Raw genomic sequence first — 20150 nt, forward strand, 5'->3', positions numbered from 1 at the left:
CCAGGCTGAAGCTCAACCAGAGTGGCATTCTGATCATACCATCATTTCATATCCTCCTGACTAGCTTCCAGATTCTCCTGGGCAAGTTTCAGGAAGGAGACTGCCTGGTTTTGGAAGGCCGGCATGTAACTAAATACATCCTGGGGTGGCTCTCTATGAGAGTGCTCCCAGCCTTCCTTTACCTAACTGAGAGGCACTCCCCCAGGGTACCCATATATAAGTTCAAAAGGGCTTAAACCAACCCCCTTCTGTGGTACCTCTCTGTAGGCAAATAAGAGGCAAAGCAAGGGAACGTCCCACTTATGCTTCATGGAGTCTGAGAGACCCATAATCATGCCCGTCAGGGTAGGGTTGAACCGTTCAACCAACCCATTGCTTTCGGGGTGTTAGAGGGGGGGGGTGTCTTATATGTTACACAACATGCCTTCCACATGGCCTTCATTTAAAAGGACATGAAGTTGGTATCACAGTCAGATACCACCTCCTTGGGGAAACCCACGTGGGTAAAGATCACAATCAGGGCCCTGGCCACAGTGGGTGCCATCACCATCCTCAGAGGGATAGGTTTCGAATACCAGGTGGCGTGATCCACCAAGACCAGGATGAACCTGTTGCCCATGGCTCTCTTGGGATCCAGAGGCCCCACAATGTCAATGCCCGCCCACTCAAAACGGGTGCTCATGACAGGAAAGGGTTGTAGGGGAGCCTTACATCTCCCCTCAGACTTGCCAATCACTTGGCAGGTAGGGCAGGACCTACAGAATTTATCTGAATCCCTCCTCATTTGGGGCCAATAGAAGTGGATCACAATCCTGTCAAAGGCAATGCCCTGACTCAAATGACCTGCAAGAGGCTCATCATGAGCCAAACCCAGTAGGAAGGCTCTGAAGCACTGGAGCACCACCAGCACATGGGCGGACCAGGTTTAGTAACCCTAGGTTCCCTAAACAGGAGATCATTCTTCCAATACAACAGGTGAGATCCCGAGGTACTCCCAACTGCCTGGTCCTTGGCTTCTTTCCAAAGGCCCGCTAAAGAGGGGCACACTTTCTGCGACACGCTGAATTTTTCCCTGATGGGACCTCCCTCCTGCTGCCAATGGGTCAGCTGAGGCAGGTCCCCCAGTTCAGACACATCTTCCCCTGTAGGTTCCCGGGTGTCCCCTCAGGTTCAGCCTCCTCACAGACCCTGGACGAATTTTGTGAGTAGGTTTCCCACACCCATTTTCCCTCCTCTTCCGGGCAGACACCTGGGCCACTGCTTCAGGCTCCATATCCTTCTAATCACCCTCTCTGGCTGCCATGGAAAGTGTGGTCAGGCACACCCATTCCAGCAATCCCAACATCAAGTGCGACCTGAGCGCCACCCCCTTCCAGGCGGTATGTTCCAGGTCGTTGCCCAGCAGACAATTAACAGGTAGGGATGGACTCACAGCTACCATCAAGGAACCTGAGACCCTCCTCACCCCATTCAAAGGGGACCTGACACATCTACATTGGTGCTCACTATTGTCTACATCAACTACTTGGTGGACCACATTAGGGACTGACTACCTGCTCTTCGGACATCAGATGACACAGGACTGTTATCATACTGGCTCCTGTGTTTCTCAGAGCCTCCGCCCTCCTCCCATTAATGAGCACCCACTGCCTTTACTTCATAGTGTTGTCAGGCATGGGGGTTCACTGGGCCATCTTACGTCCACCCAAGGAGAATTAGGCCATCTCAGCTTGCTCTCCACCACTAACTGGGACCAACTCCTCCCCAAGAACTACACTAGCCATCCCCATTGTCTGCCCACCAGTGGGGGCTATGCCTGGTTGGGCCACTTGGGATCCCCCTTGAAGTGCCCTTCCTGATTGCATGCAAACCACTTCAGCTTTCCCTTTCCTTCAGGTTTTTCTGAAGGGAACCAACTCTTTTTTCTACAGGAGGTTGGGAATCCTTACTCTGGGAACTAGTTTTGGTCCCTTTAGGGAACTCCTTACTCTTATTAATTTTGTACCCCCTCCTTATGTTGGTGACACTCCCACCTTTGGCTGAGCCACCCACATACAACATCTTGTGGACCCTAGTGCTGAGCCAGTGGTCTGCCTCCTTAGCAGGCTTCCTGAGGTCAGTAAGCTTACTGTCAATCAAGTGCTGGTACAGCTCTGGAAAACAAAGACTAGACAAGTGCTCCCATTCAATCAGATTGTACAGCCCCTGATAGTCTGTTACCTCATTGCCCTTCACCCAACCATCCAGTGCTCTGCAAAAGAAATCAACACACTTAAGCCATGTCTGGGAATCAAGTTTAATGCTCCCCCTAAACGTTTGTCTGTATGCATATGGGATAATACCATATTTCTTGATCAAGGCTGCCTTCATGTCAAGGTGCCTCCTCTGGTCTGTTGACCCTAGTGGAAAAAAGGTGTTTCTCCCCTCCACTGCGAAATGCTTCAACAAGCCTGCACCCAGTCTTTACCAGTGACCATGTGCATGTGTAAAGCTGTCTCATATACCGAAACCACTGATCTATATCATCTCCCTTCACATAATCATTCACCACACTCTTAGATATATGTACATTTCAGTCATACTGCATTGAAGATATCCTGTTGCCATCTATTCTGGAGTTGTCCTTCAAATATAGCGCCTTTAAGCTCAGCTCCTGAGCCAAAAGCATTTTTTCTCCACCATAGCCAACCTGTCCTTTTCCGAGAACAGCTTCTCTTTCTCTATCTCCAGGTTTTGTTTTTCCACATCCAAATTGAGTTTAGCCACCTCCAACTGGAGCTTCATGTCTTGCCGCCGGTCTTTCAACTCCGCTACGGAAACAATGCTCCCTGCCCTGGAGGACACCTCCCACCGATAGATTGTGATTTCCCAACAAATCACTAGGTAGACTGTATTCCTCCTCCTCCACAACCTCCTCCTCTGGGCCCTCAATGCCGTTTACAGTTTCTCTTTTCTAGTGAGGCCTTTAAAAGAGCACCTGAAATCCCTTCAAAGCCTTTTGAGCTTAGACACTGAATAGGTTTCCAACCTTTCCTGCTCAAATTCCAAATCTGCAGGTATGGCTGATGGCTCCCCAGGCTGAGACACAATTGTGAAAGGAAAAAGAAAAGCAGTATATTGGTACACAATGGTCTGAGATATGGAAGTATTGTATACCAGTCACTGTATGCAATGCACAAATGCAGGTCCTATCCTCACCTCTGAACACCAATGTTAGAACCTGGTTCTCTAGTTGACAGTGGTTTGCATCCTGTCCAAGTAGGGACCGTCGCTCTCGTCAAGGTAAGTAAGGTACACACTAAGAATAATACATGCTCATCCCCTTTGGAGCTTGGCATGAGCAGTCAATCTTATCCCCAGAGTCCATGTGTAAAGTATTTGTACACGCATGCACAGTAACACTGTGACAACACCACAAAAGTAATCCATACGAGTTTAGAAATTTAGCCAATATTTAGGTTCTATTATTTTATGCTACAGGGATTTCTTTGTTAAGCGCGAATAATTACCTGAACGTGTCTAGGCGCTAGCACTGTGGGAGAAAGACAACAAACTCAATGGAAATTACTTTGGAAATGCCAGGTTTTTAGATTCTTTCTAAACATAAGCAGGTTAGAAATTGACCTAATGCAGAGGAGGAGAGAGTTCCATTCCTTAACAGTTGAGTTCACAAAACTTCTTCCTCCTCAATTAAGTCTTTTATCTGAGTAAACAGGACCAAAATTAAAAAAAAATACAAAATACATAAATCAAGTTATGAAGCGTTCAATATTCAGCAACGTTCTAGTCCTTAGGAAAACAATAGCTCCAACTTGGGCTATCGGGTCGTACTTGACCAAATACAAATCCACAAGTTCAGCCCGACTGCAAGAGACTACGGGCCGGATACAGGAGTCGGGCAGACCCCAGCACAGTACCTTAGATATGCCAAAACTCAACCATGATACGAGGCGCAGGGGAGGTAAGTTGTAGCAATCGCAGCTGATGTGTCGGTTCCTTACTGCTGTACAGGTTCTTGGCACGTTGGCACTCAGGGATGGTGCATTGCATATAGGAGGGGAGGCATCAGTTCCTGGAGGCAGTGCAGGGTTGTTGAGCCGCTAACGCCCTGGGACGATGCGAGGCACAGGGGAGGTGATGCGTTGGTTGCAGGTGCGATACCTCGGTTCCTTACTGGTGTGCGGTATTGATGATAAAGTTAGTGGTCATGCTGCAAGGCCTCGGTTTTGTGGCATTGATGTCATACCACTGGACCACAGCTGCTGCGTCGGAGTGGTGCATCATGAACATCAGTGGCACGGTGCTCGGGACTCCCACAGTGGTGGTTCTTTTGAGGCTCTGCAGCCTCGTCGAAGCCTGCGTTGTAAGTTGCGGCCGTTGAGTCAAGCGGGAACCACAGTTTCAGTGCAGGTAGCTTCATGGCATCGAAATTGCAGATGCTGGTTCCAAAGTCGCTCGGTCTTGGTTTCTTCTTGTAGCATGGAAATTCACTTCCAAGGGCCCAGGAAGTGACATTGCCACTATTTGGTAAAAAGGGCTTCTAGCTGATGAGCCATGGTACTACAGGTGAAGTCTTTGAGGGCCCTGGGACTTCCAACAGGAGGCAAGCTCAACTCAAGATCTTGGAGGAACTTTTAGAAACCAGGCTGTAAAGCACAAAGTCTAGTCCTCTCACTCCCAGGACAGAAGTAGCAGTACGCAGGCCAACACAGCAAAGCAAACAGAAAAGTAGCAGTCCCTCCTGGCAGCCCAACAGCTCTTCTTTCAGGTAAAATGTCTTTAGTCCAGAAGTGTTCCAAGTATATGGTGTCAGAGGTCCAATACTTATACCCATTTTAGTCTTTGAAGCCTGGAGACTTCAAAGAAAGGTCTTTGTAGTGCCCAAAGTCCTGCCCTTCCTGGCTCCAGACACAGTACAGGGGATGGAGACTTCTGTATGTGGGGCCAGGTAAAGTCCTATTCAGGTGCAAGTGTCAACTTCTCCCACCACTCTAGCTCAGGAAGGCTCATCAGTTTGATGATGGGTCATCAGGATATGCAGCGCACACCTCAGCTGCCTTTGTATATTACTGTCCGGCAGGATGCAGCAACTCAGACTCCCTCCCTGCCTCTCCGATCCCACACCAACCACCTGTGGAGTCCCCAAGGATCCTCCGTCAGCCCCACCCTGTTCAATGTCTGCATGGCTCCACTTGCATTCATCGTCAGATCACACAGACTCAACATCATATTGTACTTAGACGACATTCAACTCATTCTTTCCCTATCCAACGAACCAAACATCTCCAAACCCAACTTTCACTGAGGAATGGAAGCTGTTGCCCAGGTGGATGAAGAACATCTGCCTACAACTCAACACAGACAAAACCGAAGTACTCATTTTAGGCCCACACCCGACTCCTGGAATGACATCTGGTGGCCCCCTCTGCCCTTGGGAACCCATCCCCACCAGCAGACCACACACGCAACCTCAGAATCATCCCGGACTCCGAACTCAACATGCACCACCAAATCAACGCTGTCACCTCATCCTCTTTCCACACTCTCCGTCTTCTAAGAAAGACCTTCAACGGGATTCCTCTCAAACACAGGAAAATCGTCACCCACATCCTCATCAGCAGCAAACTGAACTACGACTACACACTCCATGCCGGGATCAAAAAGAACCTCACCGCAAACTCCAGAACATCCAGAATGCCCCTGCCCCGCTGTCCATAAACTACAGCGCCACTGCTACATCACCCAACACCTTCGGGCACTACACTGGCTCCCCGTCGAGAAGAGAATCTCCTACAAGTTTCTCACCCACGCCCCCAAAGCCCTTCACAACACTAATCCCGCCTATTTGAACCACCGCCTCTCGTTTCACGCACAACAAACATCCCTCTGCTCAGCCCAGGTTTCCCTTGCAATGGCGCAGCACATCAAGAAGACTAGAACAGGAGGCCGCTCCTTCTCTTTCCTCATGGCCAAGGCAGGGAACACCCTCCTTCTCCACCTCCGCCAGACACCAACTCTCTCCAAGTTTCTGAAAGACCTCAAGACCTGACTCTTTGAGGAATCGCCATGAGCATCCAGGAGCTGCATGGACCCTGGAGGGTCTTGAAGGACCTCAGGACCTGGCCTTCGACCAAACACCATGATTGTCCCGGAGCTGCGTTCCACCCACCCCCAAACTCCTTGAGACCCTTTTGGGTGAGTAGTTGTGCTTAACAAACCCTTGATTGATTGATTGACTGTCTAGGGTGAATTCACAAAGCCCAATTGTCATCCAACCCAGACGTGTATACAAGGGACAGGCAGAGGCAGAGAATGGTTAAGAAAGAAAATGGAGACTTTCTAAAAGTGGCATTTTCAGACCTGCAATCTATAAACCACCTTCACTAAAAAATAAATTTTGCATTGTGAGTCCAGCAACACCAAACTCCAATTTTCTATCTACTAACAATTGGAATATACACTTGTATGATGTTACCAGGCAGCTTCAATGCTAACCTATGAGAGAGATCGAACTTGCTGTAGTCACATTTAGCAGTTTTTCATTACTAGGGTATATAAATCTCACAAATACATGTCCTACCTCTTAAATGAACTGCAGACTGCCCATGGGGCTACTGAGGGCCTACCTTAGGGGTGCCTTACATGTAATACAAGGGAAGGATTAGGCCTGGCAAGTGGGTGCACTTGCCAAGTCGAATTGGCAGTATAGAACTGTACACACAGGCGCTGCAATGCAGGATTGTGTCAGGTTTGCTAGGCTACTCACGTGAGTGGCACAACGAGTGCTGCAGGCCCACTATAGTATCAGAGTTGTAGACCCTGGGGACACTGGGAGCACTTCACTCAGGACTCACTAGTATATCAAGTCAAGTCAAGTCAAGTCAAAAACAAAGTTTATTTAGACCATTGATCTCTAAACCACAGTTCATTATATAAAATCTACATCTCACAAATTCATATTCTTAACAATTAAAAGTCATATGTCCTAAAAACTACATTTATACAATTTAAAATCAGGAATTCATTTGGATTATAGAGCTACTAGATACTTTTAAGCCACCAGCCTACCAGGGAACTTATACACACCCTGCATATATTTCCCGATAGTTATCGCGATATCTACATTTTCCATATCAACTAGTAGCTCCCGTGCTTGTGAACGCTCCTTAACATCATATTTTAAAAATAACGGGCGCAGGAACTGTTTACGTAAATTTAAAAATATATAACAATCCAATAAAGTGTGCAAAATATTACATTTCATGTCTAAATTACAAACACATTTACCATCAGGATGCGTTAAGGTCGCTTTTATTGCACTATTTGCGAATATCGGGTTAATACCTATTCTTAGCTTAAAAACTTCTATTCTTAGCCAACGGTTCGTTAGCAAATCTATATAAGGAAAGCTTACATCTTTCTCCCAATCTGAGCACATACATTTTACAGAGTCTTTCTTTTTCAAATACTCTTGGTCTGTTACCCTAGAAATCTATTTACCCTGCACTTTAAGTACACTCTTTATTACATTTATTTGGAGTGCCTTGGGTCAATATTCATGTTTAGGTGGTCACAAATGGCCAGGAGTTTCCTTCTCGTTTCCTTAGCCCATTTTAACTCACTGGTCTGAATTTCTTTCATGCACCATTGCGACACCTTTGTAATTTCCCCCTGCCCCAACCGATTCCAGAATCTGAGGAGGCTCTGCTGCACCTGTACATTCCATGCGGTTAGGCCTAATTCCAGTCTAACTGCCTGGATCATTACCGACCCAGGAAGGGACAATAGGGATTTTAAACATTTCCCCTCCTCTTTGTCCCAAGAGCTTTTACCGTCAATGCAGAGTATTTCCGCCCCATATTGGAGTCGCGGGGGAATCATGGCCTTAAAGGCTGTCAATAGAGGCTTGTAGGACATATCGCCATAACTATGGTTAAATCTTTTCAGCCCACATACCGGTAAGTGTGCTTTCAATTTCTGCGCTTCCAAATGTGAGCCCCACTGCAGAGACCTTGTAAACCATATTCCGAGGTATTTGTATTCACTTACAGTATCCAGCTTCGTTTGGCCCAGGTACCAGCTGAACTTCGTCCTCTTCTTCCCAAAGCACAACATTTTTGTTTTGTCTTACTGTAAGTCGTTTTGTAGTGCAGTAATCATTGAATACATTTAGCTTCCTTTGGAGCCCCACCTCTGTTTGATCCATTATGACAAGGTAATCAGCATACAGCAGGCAAGGCAGGTGCCTACCATTTATTTTTGGGCTTGCACCTCTGGCTGCGCCCAAGAGAAGCGGCAAGTCTGCTAAAAATATGGCAAACAGCAGCGGGGCCAAGACGCAGCCTTGCCTCAATCCATTGTTTATCCCTATTTCCATTGTAAGGCTGCCAGAGGTGTCTTTAATTACCTGTGCCCAATTTTGTCAATGCAGTTCCTGGATTACCTGCAGGAGATCGGCGGGGACCTCGTACTTTCTCAATGTCTCCCACAAATAGTCCCTATCCACCAAATCAAAAGCTGCGCGAAAGTTCACAAAGCAACAAAACAATTTGCCCTGCTGCTCCATGGACTTCCTTGCTACGGCCGATAATGCGAAGCAGTGATGAATAGTGGAATGTCCTTCCTTAAAGCCGCCCTGCTCTATTGGAACTATTGACTGCCGCTCCGCCCACTCTTTTAAGCTGCCATGGATTATTTTTGAGAAGACCTTTTCCCCAATGTCCAATAGGTTGATCAACCTATAATTTTTGGGGTCCTTTGTTTCCCCTTTTTTGTGCAAAGGTCTAATTATGGCCCCTCTCCAGGATTTGGGGAAGTGGCCTGAATCCAGAATTGCTATAAACATATGGGATAAGAATCCTGCCCACCAATCTATCTGAATTTTAATTAGGACGGCGTGAAGATTATTGGGGCCTGCTGCACGTGATAAATTCGACTTCCTAATTGTTTCTTTTACTTTCTCTACAGAGAAATCAGATTTTAGTCCTTCTATACCCCCGTCCAGGTTGGTCTATTCATCTTGATTTCCGAGGTCCTATTAGTTTTATATAGGTTGCTTAAATAGTTTACTCATGCCGCCTCTTCCACAACACAACTCATAGCACCCGGCACCCTTCCTGCAGCTTCCTGTATCAACCTCCAGAAACCTTTTATATTTGTATTTTCAATTGTCTCTAGAAGGGTTCCCCAACGTTCTTCTTTAAAAATCCTTTTCTGCTGCCTTACTAGAGATTTATATTCTTTTTTCAAACTTAGTAGGAGCTCTACCTTCCCAGGGTCATAACTCTTCCTCAGCGTCGCTCTAATTTTCGAATCACACTTTTTTTATCCTTACATTCTTGGTTAAACCACCTGGGCTTTCCTTTGCTGGGCTGTGTTTTTACCTTTGCCTGTTTCTTATCTTTTAGGTACACTCTAAGACACGTCACCGCTTGTACTATTATATCCTCATACCATTCTACCTGGTGGCCTTCGAGCCTATCCTTCAGTAAATTTTGTTGAAAACATGCCAGTTTCTCAACATACTCGTCCGTCAGTTTCGTAGTCAAACGCTTGGGATATTCTACATTTTGGGGGATCACCCTTTCACAAGTACTTAATGCCCCCCCAATAATTTCACAAAACAAGGCATTATGATCACTGTCCCTACGTTTAATTACTTGGAACTTTTTTTACCAGTACGTAGTTCCAGGCCTGGATAAAGATATAGTCTATGGGGCATTGTTGATTTCCTACTCTAAATGTCTGCGAGGCGGGGCGATCGGGATCCATCCTGCCATTTAAACCTATTAAACCTTTAGAACCCAGGAACTTCCCAAGGGCTTCACCCTGACTGGAGGTTAGACACAGTGGGAAATCTGCTGGTCCTATATTATAGGCACTCAGCATGTCCTCAAACCAACAATCTATCCTTCCAAAATTTAATTTGTGGTTAAAGTCTCCCATTATTACCAGCGTGTCCGTCCCATACTTTTCTATTAGGTCAATTATATCCTTCTTGAATAGACCTAATTCCATATCATATTCTTTTTGAGACCCCCATTGAATGTATACATTTAAAATAATCAAATGTGCTTCCTTCCCTTCAACGCCCAGATGACATACCTTACAAACCAATAGCCATTTACATAAGGAGTTAATTAGTTTGGTCTCTTTCACAAGCCTCGTTGAGGCCTGAGTCATAATGCCCCCTGAGTGGCGACCACATATTTTCTTTTTACTGGCTGGTTTGTGGAATTGGACAAACCCTTCAACTACCTGAGTGTCGCCGCATAGCCATGTCTCCTGTAGACAGATAATATCAAAGTACTTTGCAACCTGTTTTAATCCATCTGCCTTTGTTGTTCCTCCCAACCCATTTATATTCCATGAGATCAGTTTCAGGCTATGCGGCAACTCGGTAACCTAGTCGATCTCACTGAGGCACCCTGACTCGTTCAAACCCCATGAGCAGGCACTATTATTCAAGCCCCAACTACCCCAGTCATTACTGGGCTTCGGGTTCTCTACAGCTATGGTGATGTTAGCCTTCTCCCCCCCGACCCCTAGTTTCCCACCTCACCTGTCTTTCCCCCAAACCTGCGTGAAACCTCAGATAGCCTCCGTCTTGCTGTTTCCCTGCTTCTACTTCTTCTTCCGGAATTACCCTTATACCTTCATTTAGGATTTCTTTTTCAGCTTTCTGAATTGCCTCTTTAACAAGCCCTGAGTAGACTCGAACCTTTGTATATTCGGCTCCATTCTTAGCCCTGCCGAACCCTACCTGTCTCAGGTCCTTTGTACCAATTTCTTTCAGGGACGAACATTTTGCAAACGAATGTAAGAGATGGGAACGATTTAGTTGGACTATCTTTCCTTGTTTTTTCCTTCCATACACTTGCTCCTTAGGTTTCAAGTAGATCCACCTTGTATTATTGTTGCTTTTATATGAGGTTTTTAAATCCCAATCACCTCTTCCCTCCTGTACCTTTATTCTAGGGAGTGTGTCTGCTAAGCTACCTCGAACAGCTGAACTTCTTTGGGGTTCTTTCCCTCCTATCTTTTTACCGGTAGTTTTGGTGTTCGCCACATCCCTAGGGGGTCTATTCGTATCTCTTCGTGATGCCCTTTTCCTTTCAACTTTGGCCCCCGCTCCTGCAGGCACGAGTTGCCTCCTTGTTTCCCTTATTTCTTTTCCCTTATTTTTCCGCAGGGCATTTTCTTTACTTATTGCCTTAGCCTGCCTTTCCTTGATCTTCGTTTTATTTTGGTCCCTCTGTCTTCCCCGCACATGGGATAGCCTTTTAAAGGAATTACTAAAGTTCTGGTATTTAAAAGAATCTACCCGCCTCCTTACCAACATTGGCCATCTAGAGATATAAACATCATTCTGGGAACCACCCTCTACTGTTTGCTCTATGTTTCCTTCGATCTGGCCCTCTGACGCTGAGTCATGAACTGATCTGACCATTTTGGGCATCAGTCCCCTAATCCCCTGTAATTCCTCTATCATTTCCTTAAACTGTATTTCATGGTTGTTTAATAGGGTATTATTTAACACAGACACCTCTAACAGACCTTGCAGCATTTTTTGTAACATCAACATATTGCCTAGCATCAAGGCAGAGGATGAAGTTGTAATATCCAAGCCCAATGTACCTTTCCGTAATATTTCGTTTAAGGAGTCTAAGGGTTTTGGACTTTGGTTTTCTACTTGATCCATACTTCTGTCAAAACTAGTTCTTGCTGCAGGGTTTGACATATTGGAGCTGTCCCCCACCTCTTTGGACCCAAATCCTACCGAACCTTCTTCCTCAACCCTTAGTGAGGTAAAAATTCTCGGAGAGGATGAAAGTCTTGGTTCACTGGGCAGGATCCTTTGGCTTGGATCACTCTGAATAAAGGAGGAGTCAACAGTCTCCACGACGTCTTCTATACTTGGTATCTCCTTATTAATCTCATGGACTTGGGCTTGAGCATGTCCTTTTCCCGGTGTAAGAGTTCTCTTAAAATGCTTCCCCACAAAGTCTTTTATTGATTTTGACACTAGGCCGCCATCTTTCTCGCAACCTTGTAGTTTACTCTCAATAGTGGCCTTCTTGGCAGTTTTTTTCCTCTCCTTTTTATCATTTACCCTCGGGAGAAATCGATATAGCCTCAATGGGTCCTTCTGCGACTGCTGTGACATCGAACTCTTCAGCTTTTTCCCGATGGTCTAGGCATATTTCCTTAGGCTTTGCCTTTCTTGGGGCCATTTCCAAACGTCTCGCTTGTTCCGTGGGGTTTGCCAAGGTTTTGCCAGGTAGAGTGGCCTTTCCCCTATTCAACTGGGGGGCCTCCAAACCGTTTGGGCTTTTCCTCCCGCCCTTCTTCTTATGCTTACTTTGTATTTACTTCCACGCTAATCCAAATGGTTTTAAAAATTTAATATAACATTAAAAGTTGTTACCACTTACCTTCCCTGTGTGCCAACTAGCTGGCTGTGGCTGACCAAGGTTTTCTTCTGTGGGCTGCCTTAAATCTGCCCAGTACCCACGGGGACCCCTGTATCGTGCGGCTCCCCGGGGTTTTTAGGCTTCCTTATCACCGTTCAGGAGGGAGCGAGTTTTTAATGCTCTCTTGTTAGCTGCTTGACGCCCCCGCCTGGCCCAACTTGCACCAAACAAAGGACCCAGGGCAGGGGGGGCGGAACCTTCGGGAGCTATAGCGTTTATTCGCTGAAAAAGCCTCAGTACGGCCCTTTCTCTGTGCTCCCGGGGACGCCCAAGTTAGCGCTTTCCTCCACAATTCCCCACGGTGAACTGATGCGGATTACTCGCCGAATTACTGCTCCGCTCCGCTCACCGTAACACGGCTTCACCGCGTCACCGCTTGTCTCTCTGCCTCCGTCTCACTGTCGGGCATCAGCGTCTCGTCCACGTACGTACGTACGACTGCCGTCAGCCACAGCTAGCAACACTGGGAAGGGGAAGCCTGCAAGAATCAATCAAGCTATCACTAGTATATCAAATATGCCAACCATGGAGAAAACAATTACCATCAGGGTTTAGACACAGAGCACTTGCACTTTAGCACTGGTCAGCAGTGGTAAAGGGCCAAGAGTCCTAAAGCCAGCAACAATTAAATTCAGCACACGGCCAAACACAGGAGGTCAGAAGCAAAAACACAGGGGAAACCATGCCAAAAGATGCCAGGTCTAACTGACATGCAAGGGTGGTAGTGGCACTGATATGACTGAGGAGAGTGTTCCCCAGAGGGTTCTGTGATGATTGAAGGATTTTCTGTGTGCACAAGGAAATCTGGATACAGGCAGGAGGTTTTGGTTGCGTGAACGTAGAGAGTGTGGAGGGTTGTGGACTGTGAACAGCTTGGAAATATAGACGGGTGAAGGGCCTTGTATAGCTTCTGAACAAGCTCAATTGTTGCTTGTGCTGCGACCTGTGCCTGGGCGATAACCACCCTGCTTTCACACTGTGTAGTGACCTGGGTGAGCATCTGGGAATGTTGTATAGTGTTGTATTGGCGAAGCAGATTATATTATCAAGAAGAGAGAATACTGCTGGAGCCTCACCAGTAAGCTGTTACAGTTATTCATCTTCCCAAAAACAGGGGCATTTAATCAGAGAGTTGACAGTCAAAATGAGGTTTGGGTGGTTACCTAATGTTGAGGTAACCTAACCTTGCCGCTTTGGTGGCGGAGGTTGTGAAAGATTCAATACAAGCTCTGTAGTTGCATTTCACTTGAAGTTTACAGGCAAAGGAGGAAGGCGACAGGATAACTGAGAGAAAGGGAATGGGAGAGTTATGAGAGCCAAGACGGTAGGAACATACATAATTTCTGTGTTTGAAGAATTAAATATGAGGGAACAGCAAGCCATCCAGTGTCGGAAGACTGTGAGCTGGCCACAGGTCTTTGTTTAGTGGATGAGTCTGAAAGTAATAATGGAACCTAAAGGATAAGATAACACCCCTGAGAGAAGAAGTACACTGACAAACTAGGAAAGGGACAAGGATTTAGAAATGGGGAACAACTTAGGCTGACAGATAGAATGTAGAGCTCTTCGAGACAAAGAATGAGTGATAGAAAGGTACGATGAGAACTATTCCAGTTCCTTTATCAGAATGCCTAGAAAGGCATGGGTTGCTAGCATGGTATGATGGTTGATTCTGTTGAATACTACAATTCAGTCACTGAGGATTACATCAGAGGGAAGGTGGTTGTGGTAGATAAAAATGAGGGAATTTGAAGTTGGTGTTTCTGTTTGTGTGTTGGGAGATTGATCTCTGTGGAGTGGTGTTAGTAAAAGCCAAATAGTAGAGAAATAAGTAGGTTATAGAGCGATAGGTAGCTCGTGAACCATTTAAATCCAACTGGTTAAGAGTTTTAGCCAAAAAGGACCGTTGTAATACAACAAACATACTGTGTCGTGTTATTATTCTTTAAATCCCCAAGTATTGAGGAGCACAGGAGTTCCAACACCAAGCATAAATTAATCTCTGACTATTCTTGGATAAGATCGCCACTATGTCGAGGCAGTGCATACCTGGGGGTGTAGCAGGTGCAGTTGTTCCTGGGAAGCTGCAATGGGGCAGGGAGGGGGGAAGAGGGGAGGTTTAAAAAAACAAAAAAACAATCACCTGCCGGCAAGCCTGATGGCCGTCCGCCGCCACCTCTAGTGCGTCCCTTCCTGGCTTCTTCTCTGCAAAGGAAGCAGGAAGCACCCTGCTCCCAGCCTCCCGATAGCTAATCACAATGCTGCAATTGGGCGTTGTAATTGGTCTGAGTGCTGTGGTTCAGCGCTCAGCCAAGAAATGGGAGGCTGGGCTTGTTCTCCATGTAGGCTGTAATGCAGCCTGCTTGGAGAACATTCATGCGTACTTACATATTGCCCACCACTCCTCCCCCTGCTCTGAGAGCAGAGCAAATATGTCCCTTCCCGCGTACCCGCCCACCCGCTGAGATGCCTTAGTAGGGAAAATAAAATGATAATGACATAGAGTAATCATTTCATTTAAAAAAAAAATTCCACTGCGAAAAGCAGTGGGTCGATACTCCTCCATCCTAGCGGAGAAGCTGCCACTGGGGTGTAGTATACATCTAGATTTGTTTGCATGTCACAAAATATGGTGCTGAACTCAGTGGCATAGCAAAGGGGGGGGGGTCTGCCCCGGGAAGCATGAGTTCTGGGGATGACGGCCTCCCCCCACACCTCTTACATGCACCAGTCACGGGGCGGCAAAGGCAGAAATCCCATCACCACCAATCCCCCCCACTCCTACATGCAGCCGCCACGGGTGGCAAACGCCGTGAAAGGTCTAGGTACGCCACTGACTGAACTGAAAATAACATGATACATGGCCCTCATGTAGTGTCACCACACTGACAAATCATGACTCTACACATGCATTTTTCTTTTCTCAATCCTGATTAGAAATTAATATATAAAACATACTGGTAAGATTACATTGCAAAAAGTAGATGAATTGCTGTTAAGGCTCACATTTAGGTGATGCATCCCATAAAAGAGTAGTAGAGGGAACCACCTAAGGGTATTGTGTTAAAACAGAAACATGATTCAGCTGTAACAACGTTTGGTTTAAACCGGTTGGTCAGAATAGGTCAGTTTTTACCTTCTTTATTGGGAAAAGTGGTAGACATTTCTGTAAATTGTCATACAACTAAGATGTATTCACTCTAGCATAAAAATGTCCACACATCTCTTCCATGATATTGCCACAAAGCTTTGCTGACTAAAGTTTACTAATAACCTTATCACAGATCATGTCCATGAATAACTGCAATATCACTGACTCGATTGCACAAAGCTCATGGGTTCGGATGAACTGCACTGCATTACCAATGCATAGTACTCAAATAACCCTCGAGGTATGACAGTTTCATAAAACCTAAATGAACTGCACTATACACCTAAATTGTCCACAAGAAATAACCCTACCAACACTGAGGATACCCTCCTCGTAAACATTTTCCCCACCAGGTACAACATTGCCACTCACCCTTTCCACAGCACATACTCATACACATACCCATGCAAGCATGTCTACAAAACCCCAACTCAACCCCAAACGTTACTCTCCACTACAGCTAACGACCAACACTTATAGCGCATGGACGGCTCCTCCTGAAACGACACAACCAAACACGACTCACCTTGAACTCTATGTTACCTTGTACCCCTCCCTACACAATGAAGTCTTTACCCAGTTGAAGGAAACTCACCTTTCTCAATGGCCTCATGTGTCTTGTACTACCACAAACCCATCACATTCACAACAAACAGGAAGAAAAGGGAGTAGGCTCTACCTACAGGGATACTGGGGGCCACTACTTCCATGCGCATCCCCTTACACCCACTGTGATCACTCCCCTGCCAGCACACATTTTCCAAGCTTCAATGATTCCTACATATCCATCCCAACATCAGATCAGTACCGTATTCAATCCAGACTCATAGGACCACCACTGTGCGCCACTCAATCTCTACCCGAGTCTGGACAACGACACTATCACAACACCCCTCCCCAATGAAGTAACCACAGGCCTAGCAAACAAAATCTCTCAAAAAATGTGTACTAGCGCAACTTAACCAACACATAGAACACCATCATCTGCTCACCATTCCCCTGTCAGACTTCAGGGCAGGATACCGCACAGAAACAGCTATACTTAACGTCACAGATGACATTTTCAGGATGATGGTTTCAGGGATCTCTTGCCTGCTTATATTACTTGACCTGTCTTCAGCATTAAATACAGTCAACCATTGTCATGTGGCCGATAGGGACATTCTCGACATCGCTAAGTTAGCAAGAGCCCAGCAACCATGATGCTGCTTTTGCGCAGGTTACTACAGGGCTTTATTTTTTAAAGACTCTGTTTATGCCTTTCACATGAGAACCGTCTGCTTTGTTCGTTCTCTGCCTCTTCCTGGAGTTTAGTCTGAACACTGTGAGCAAGGCTGGTAAACAATGCCCTTTGTTATTCTGTTCTGGTCAATCCCTAGCACCTAGACAAAACATGCTAGCACAGCTGTTGCTGGATACTCGTGCTTTGATATTATGGGGATGCATGTTTACGTAACACACTCTTGGAGAGGGAGCTTTCCAGGGAGAAGAGCAATGCAGTTCCTGAGATGTAGATATACCATCTAGCCACTAAGGTATGGGGTTGGCTGACAAAGCCCAGAGATCTTCTATTATATAGTAATACTTCTTCGTACCAAGGGGAGGGTGGTTAGACTTTATAGTCCTTTCTCCACTGTCTTTATATGATGACATTTCCCTTTATGATATATGGCCTTGCTGTAATACTAACTTTATTGATAATATGTATTTTGCGTTTTAGAGCGCGATAGTTAAAATAAACACTTTAAACTATATTCGTGTTTCGGTTAGTTCTTATTGTGGACGGGTATGAGAGTGTGAACGAAAAGGTATGTCTTGTTACCGCAATTCCTGGGAAATCCAGGAGTGTTGTGTTCGGAGGTGTATAATCATTTGTTTCCTTATGAGTGTGTAGGAGAGTAAGTGAGACACAATAGCTAGTCGGTCCTGGGTTTCTGGCCGCTAAGGTGGTCGGAAGTCTTAGTCCCTATACACCGAGGTCCTATATTCCTGTGCATAGTTCTGTGTATGGGCAGAATCCCTGGAACACCATGAAACATACTTAGCATTTGAGGCACAAGCCACAACTGGTTCACTTCTTACTTCAACAACCGATCACAGCTAGTCAAACTGAAATATGAACTATCTGAACCAGTTTAACTATCATACATCAATGTGTCCCCTGAGGGCTGGTTCTTTCACCCGCTCTCTTCAGTCTTTATATGGAGCTACTAACAGCTATTCTACAATAAGCTAACCTTGTATATCCCCTATATGCACGCAACACTCCATTTTACCTGAAACTCTCCTCACTCAGAGACATCCTCCACCTGAACAAAACACTAAAGACAGTCCAACACTGTTGAACTTTAAACCACATGAAGCACAACCTACTGAAAACAGAATACCTCCTATCTCCTCAAGGACACTCCTCACAAATGCAAGTGTGTTCACTCACTGCGAGGCTTTAAACTACTGTCCCACAATAGGACACTGTGCCAAATCTCTGGATATCACACTAGATAAAAACTTGAGCATGACTTCTCACATAAATTCCACAGCAAGAAATGCCAAATACAGCCTCAAACTACTCAAAAAGGTCAATCATTTCACATAAACAAACCAACGGTATAAAGATTTCTAAAATAGTTGAATGTTAAAATATCAGCATCTGGCCCATCACATTTGGTACAAAATATCAAAGTACTTTAAGCAGTACAATGTAATTGATGCATGTGGGGGCCACCTTTCCATGATGAGCACGTTTGACTGGTTGCAAGGAGATGTGTGTTAAAAGTTAATTTCATGAAACACATTCAAACTTGTTTACAAATCATCAAGATAGACCATAAGACAGGAAAACTACAACTTTCAGATCTGATGTAAAGGAATTGTATGTATCTCCCTGAAAATATCCCCTGGACCAAAATCCCAGAAAGACTGAAGCCACAAAATCTTGTGAGACAGAACATTGGTGGAAGCCTCAATGAGAAGGGAGTCAGTTTTGTGCTTGCAAGGTATGTAATTAAAAACATGATTCCTCAGGTTTGCAGTGAGTTGTAGTACAGCTTTGTGTATCTCGTTCAGGTACGTTTTTTGTGGCAGAGCTCATTCCTTCCGATGTCTTTTCATGGACATTCATGCAAAAACTTAATTATCTGTCCAGTATGTCTCCTCTACTTTCCTGTTCCATCCTGTCATCTGTTGGGCACTGGGAAAAGGGCAGCAAGAAACTGGGATGGCTAGAGAAAACAGCTAGAATGGGAACAGAGTTCAGCCTCAGTGCTCCAGACAACAGCATAGGTGGAATGCATTGGATGAGGTGTTGATGAAAAGAGACTTGCTATTGGTGACTCAGTGAAAGATGGCTGCAATGTGGACATTTCACTAAATTTCTGACCAATTTCTTTGGTTTGTTTCACAGGAGGTGAAGGTGGAGTCCAGTCCAGAATCTGCAGGTTAGTGGTCACTCTGTGGCTGTAAGTGAAACCTACACAAGAAGGGAGAAGGTGTCACCTACCTACAATAAAGACTGAGCGCAGAAGCGTCTCTAAATGACTAAACAGATATCTTAAGCAGGGAAACAATGTAATAAAAATCTCAAACATCTGAAAGTAACACCAAAATAGAAAAATAGCAATGATAACTAGTACAAAAATATATTTTATTCAAAGGGAAACAGTCAATACATATATATGTAGATTTCTATAATGTTTTACATGTATGATAGAACAAATCAGGTGACATGATCAAATGAACTTTGTTTACATAAGGCACCCAAAAGAGGACTTGATATAGCTAGTGAAATATCCCCCAGTTGACGTGAAACACAGCAAAATATAAACTAAAACATCATCATATCAGTTACACCCCAGCACTCACTCATTAGATCAATCATACCACAATCGTACTCATACATCTATCATAAATAATGCTCATAAAAAATGCACATATATAGACAGGGGGCCACAAATAAAAGTAATAGTGGTATCATAAGCAACCTAATATCTGGGTGAAAGAGTATACTGCTTTACACTAATGTGCATCCAGCCATATGCAAATCAATCTTGACCCTTTGCCTCATGGGAACAGTCCAGACCGAACTTAGGGTGAAAAGTGCTACGCAAACAAATGGCACAGGGGCAAGACTGATTTGCATATGGCTGGGTCTAAACTGGGGTGGCATGGTGAGGAAAGGAACGGTGGATTTAAACCAGATCTCTTGACTGTGGGTGAATGTATGATTTATGCAGCATTCGGTACATCATTTGTTTGCGTAGCAAATTCCTTATACTGGATCATCTATGAATAATACTGTTAAGCATATGTTCCTTTAATAGCCCGGACACATTTAGGTCTTCAAAGACTATTAAATACATTCAGTGATTTTATGTCCTCACTTGACCTAGTGGTAAATAATTCTAAATCACATGTTATGGCATTTGGGGCTGCTAAAAATAATACCAAACCCTTTTATTGTAACGGTGAAGCGATCACTAGTGTCAAAGTTTTCACATACCTTGGAATAATTTTTGATACTAAGGGGA

General features: G+C 45.1%; 1 protein-coding gene across 1 annotated transcript in view; it reads left to right on the plus strand.

Moving 5' to 3' along the window:
• CNGB1 (cyclic nucleotide gated channel subunit beta 1) overlaps positions 1-20150 on the plus strand; it is a 1191945-nt gene that overhangs the window by 221569 nt on the left and 950226 nt on the right. Inside the window, 1 exon segment of the mRNA XM_078668834.1 lies at positions 19028-19061. Coding sequence (XP_078524960.1) covers positions 19028-19061 — 34 coding nt within the window.

This window comes from Lissotriton helveticus, chromosome 12 (assembly GCF_964261635.1).
Source record: "Lissotriton helveticus chromosome 12, aLisHel1.1, whole genome shotgun sequence".
NCBI classification, from domain to species: domain Eukaryota; kingdom Metazoa; phylum Chordata; class Amphibia; order Caudata; family Salamandridae; genus Lissotriton; species Lissotriton helveticus.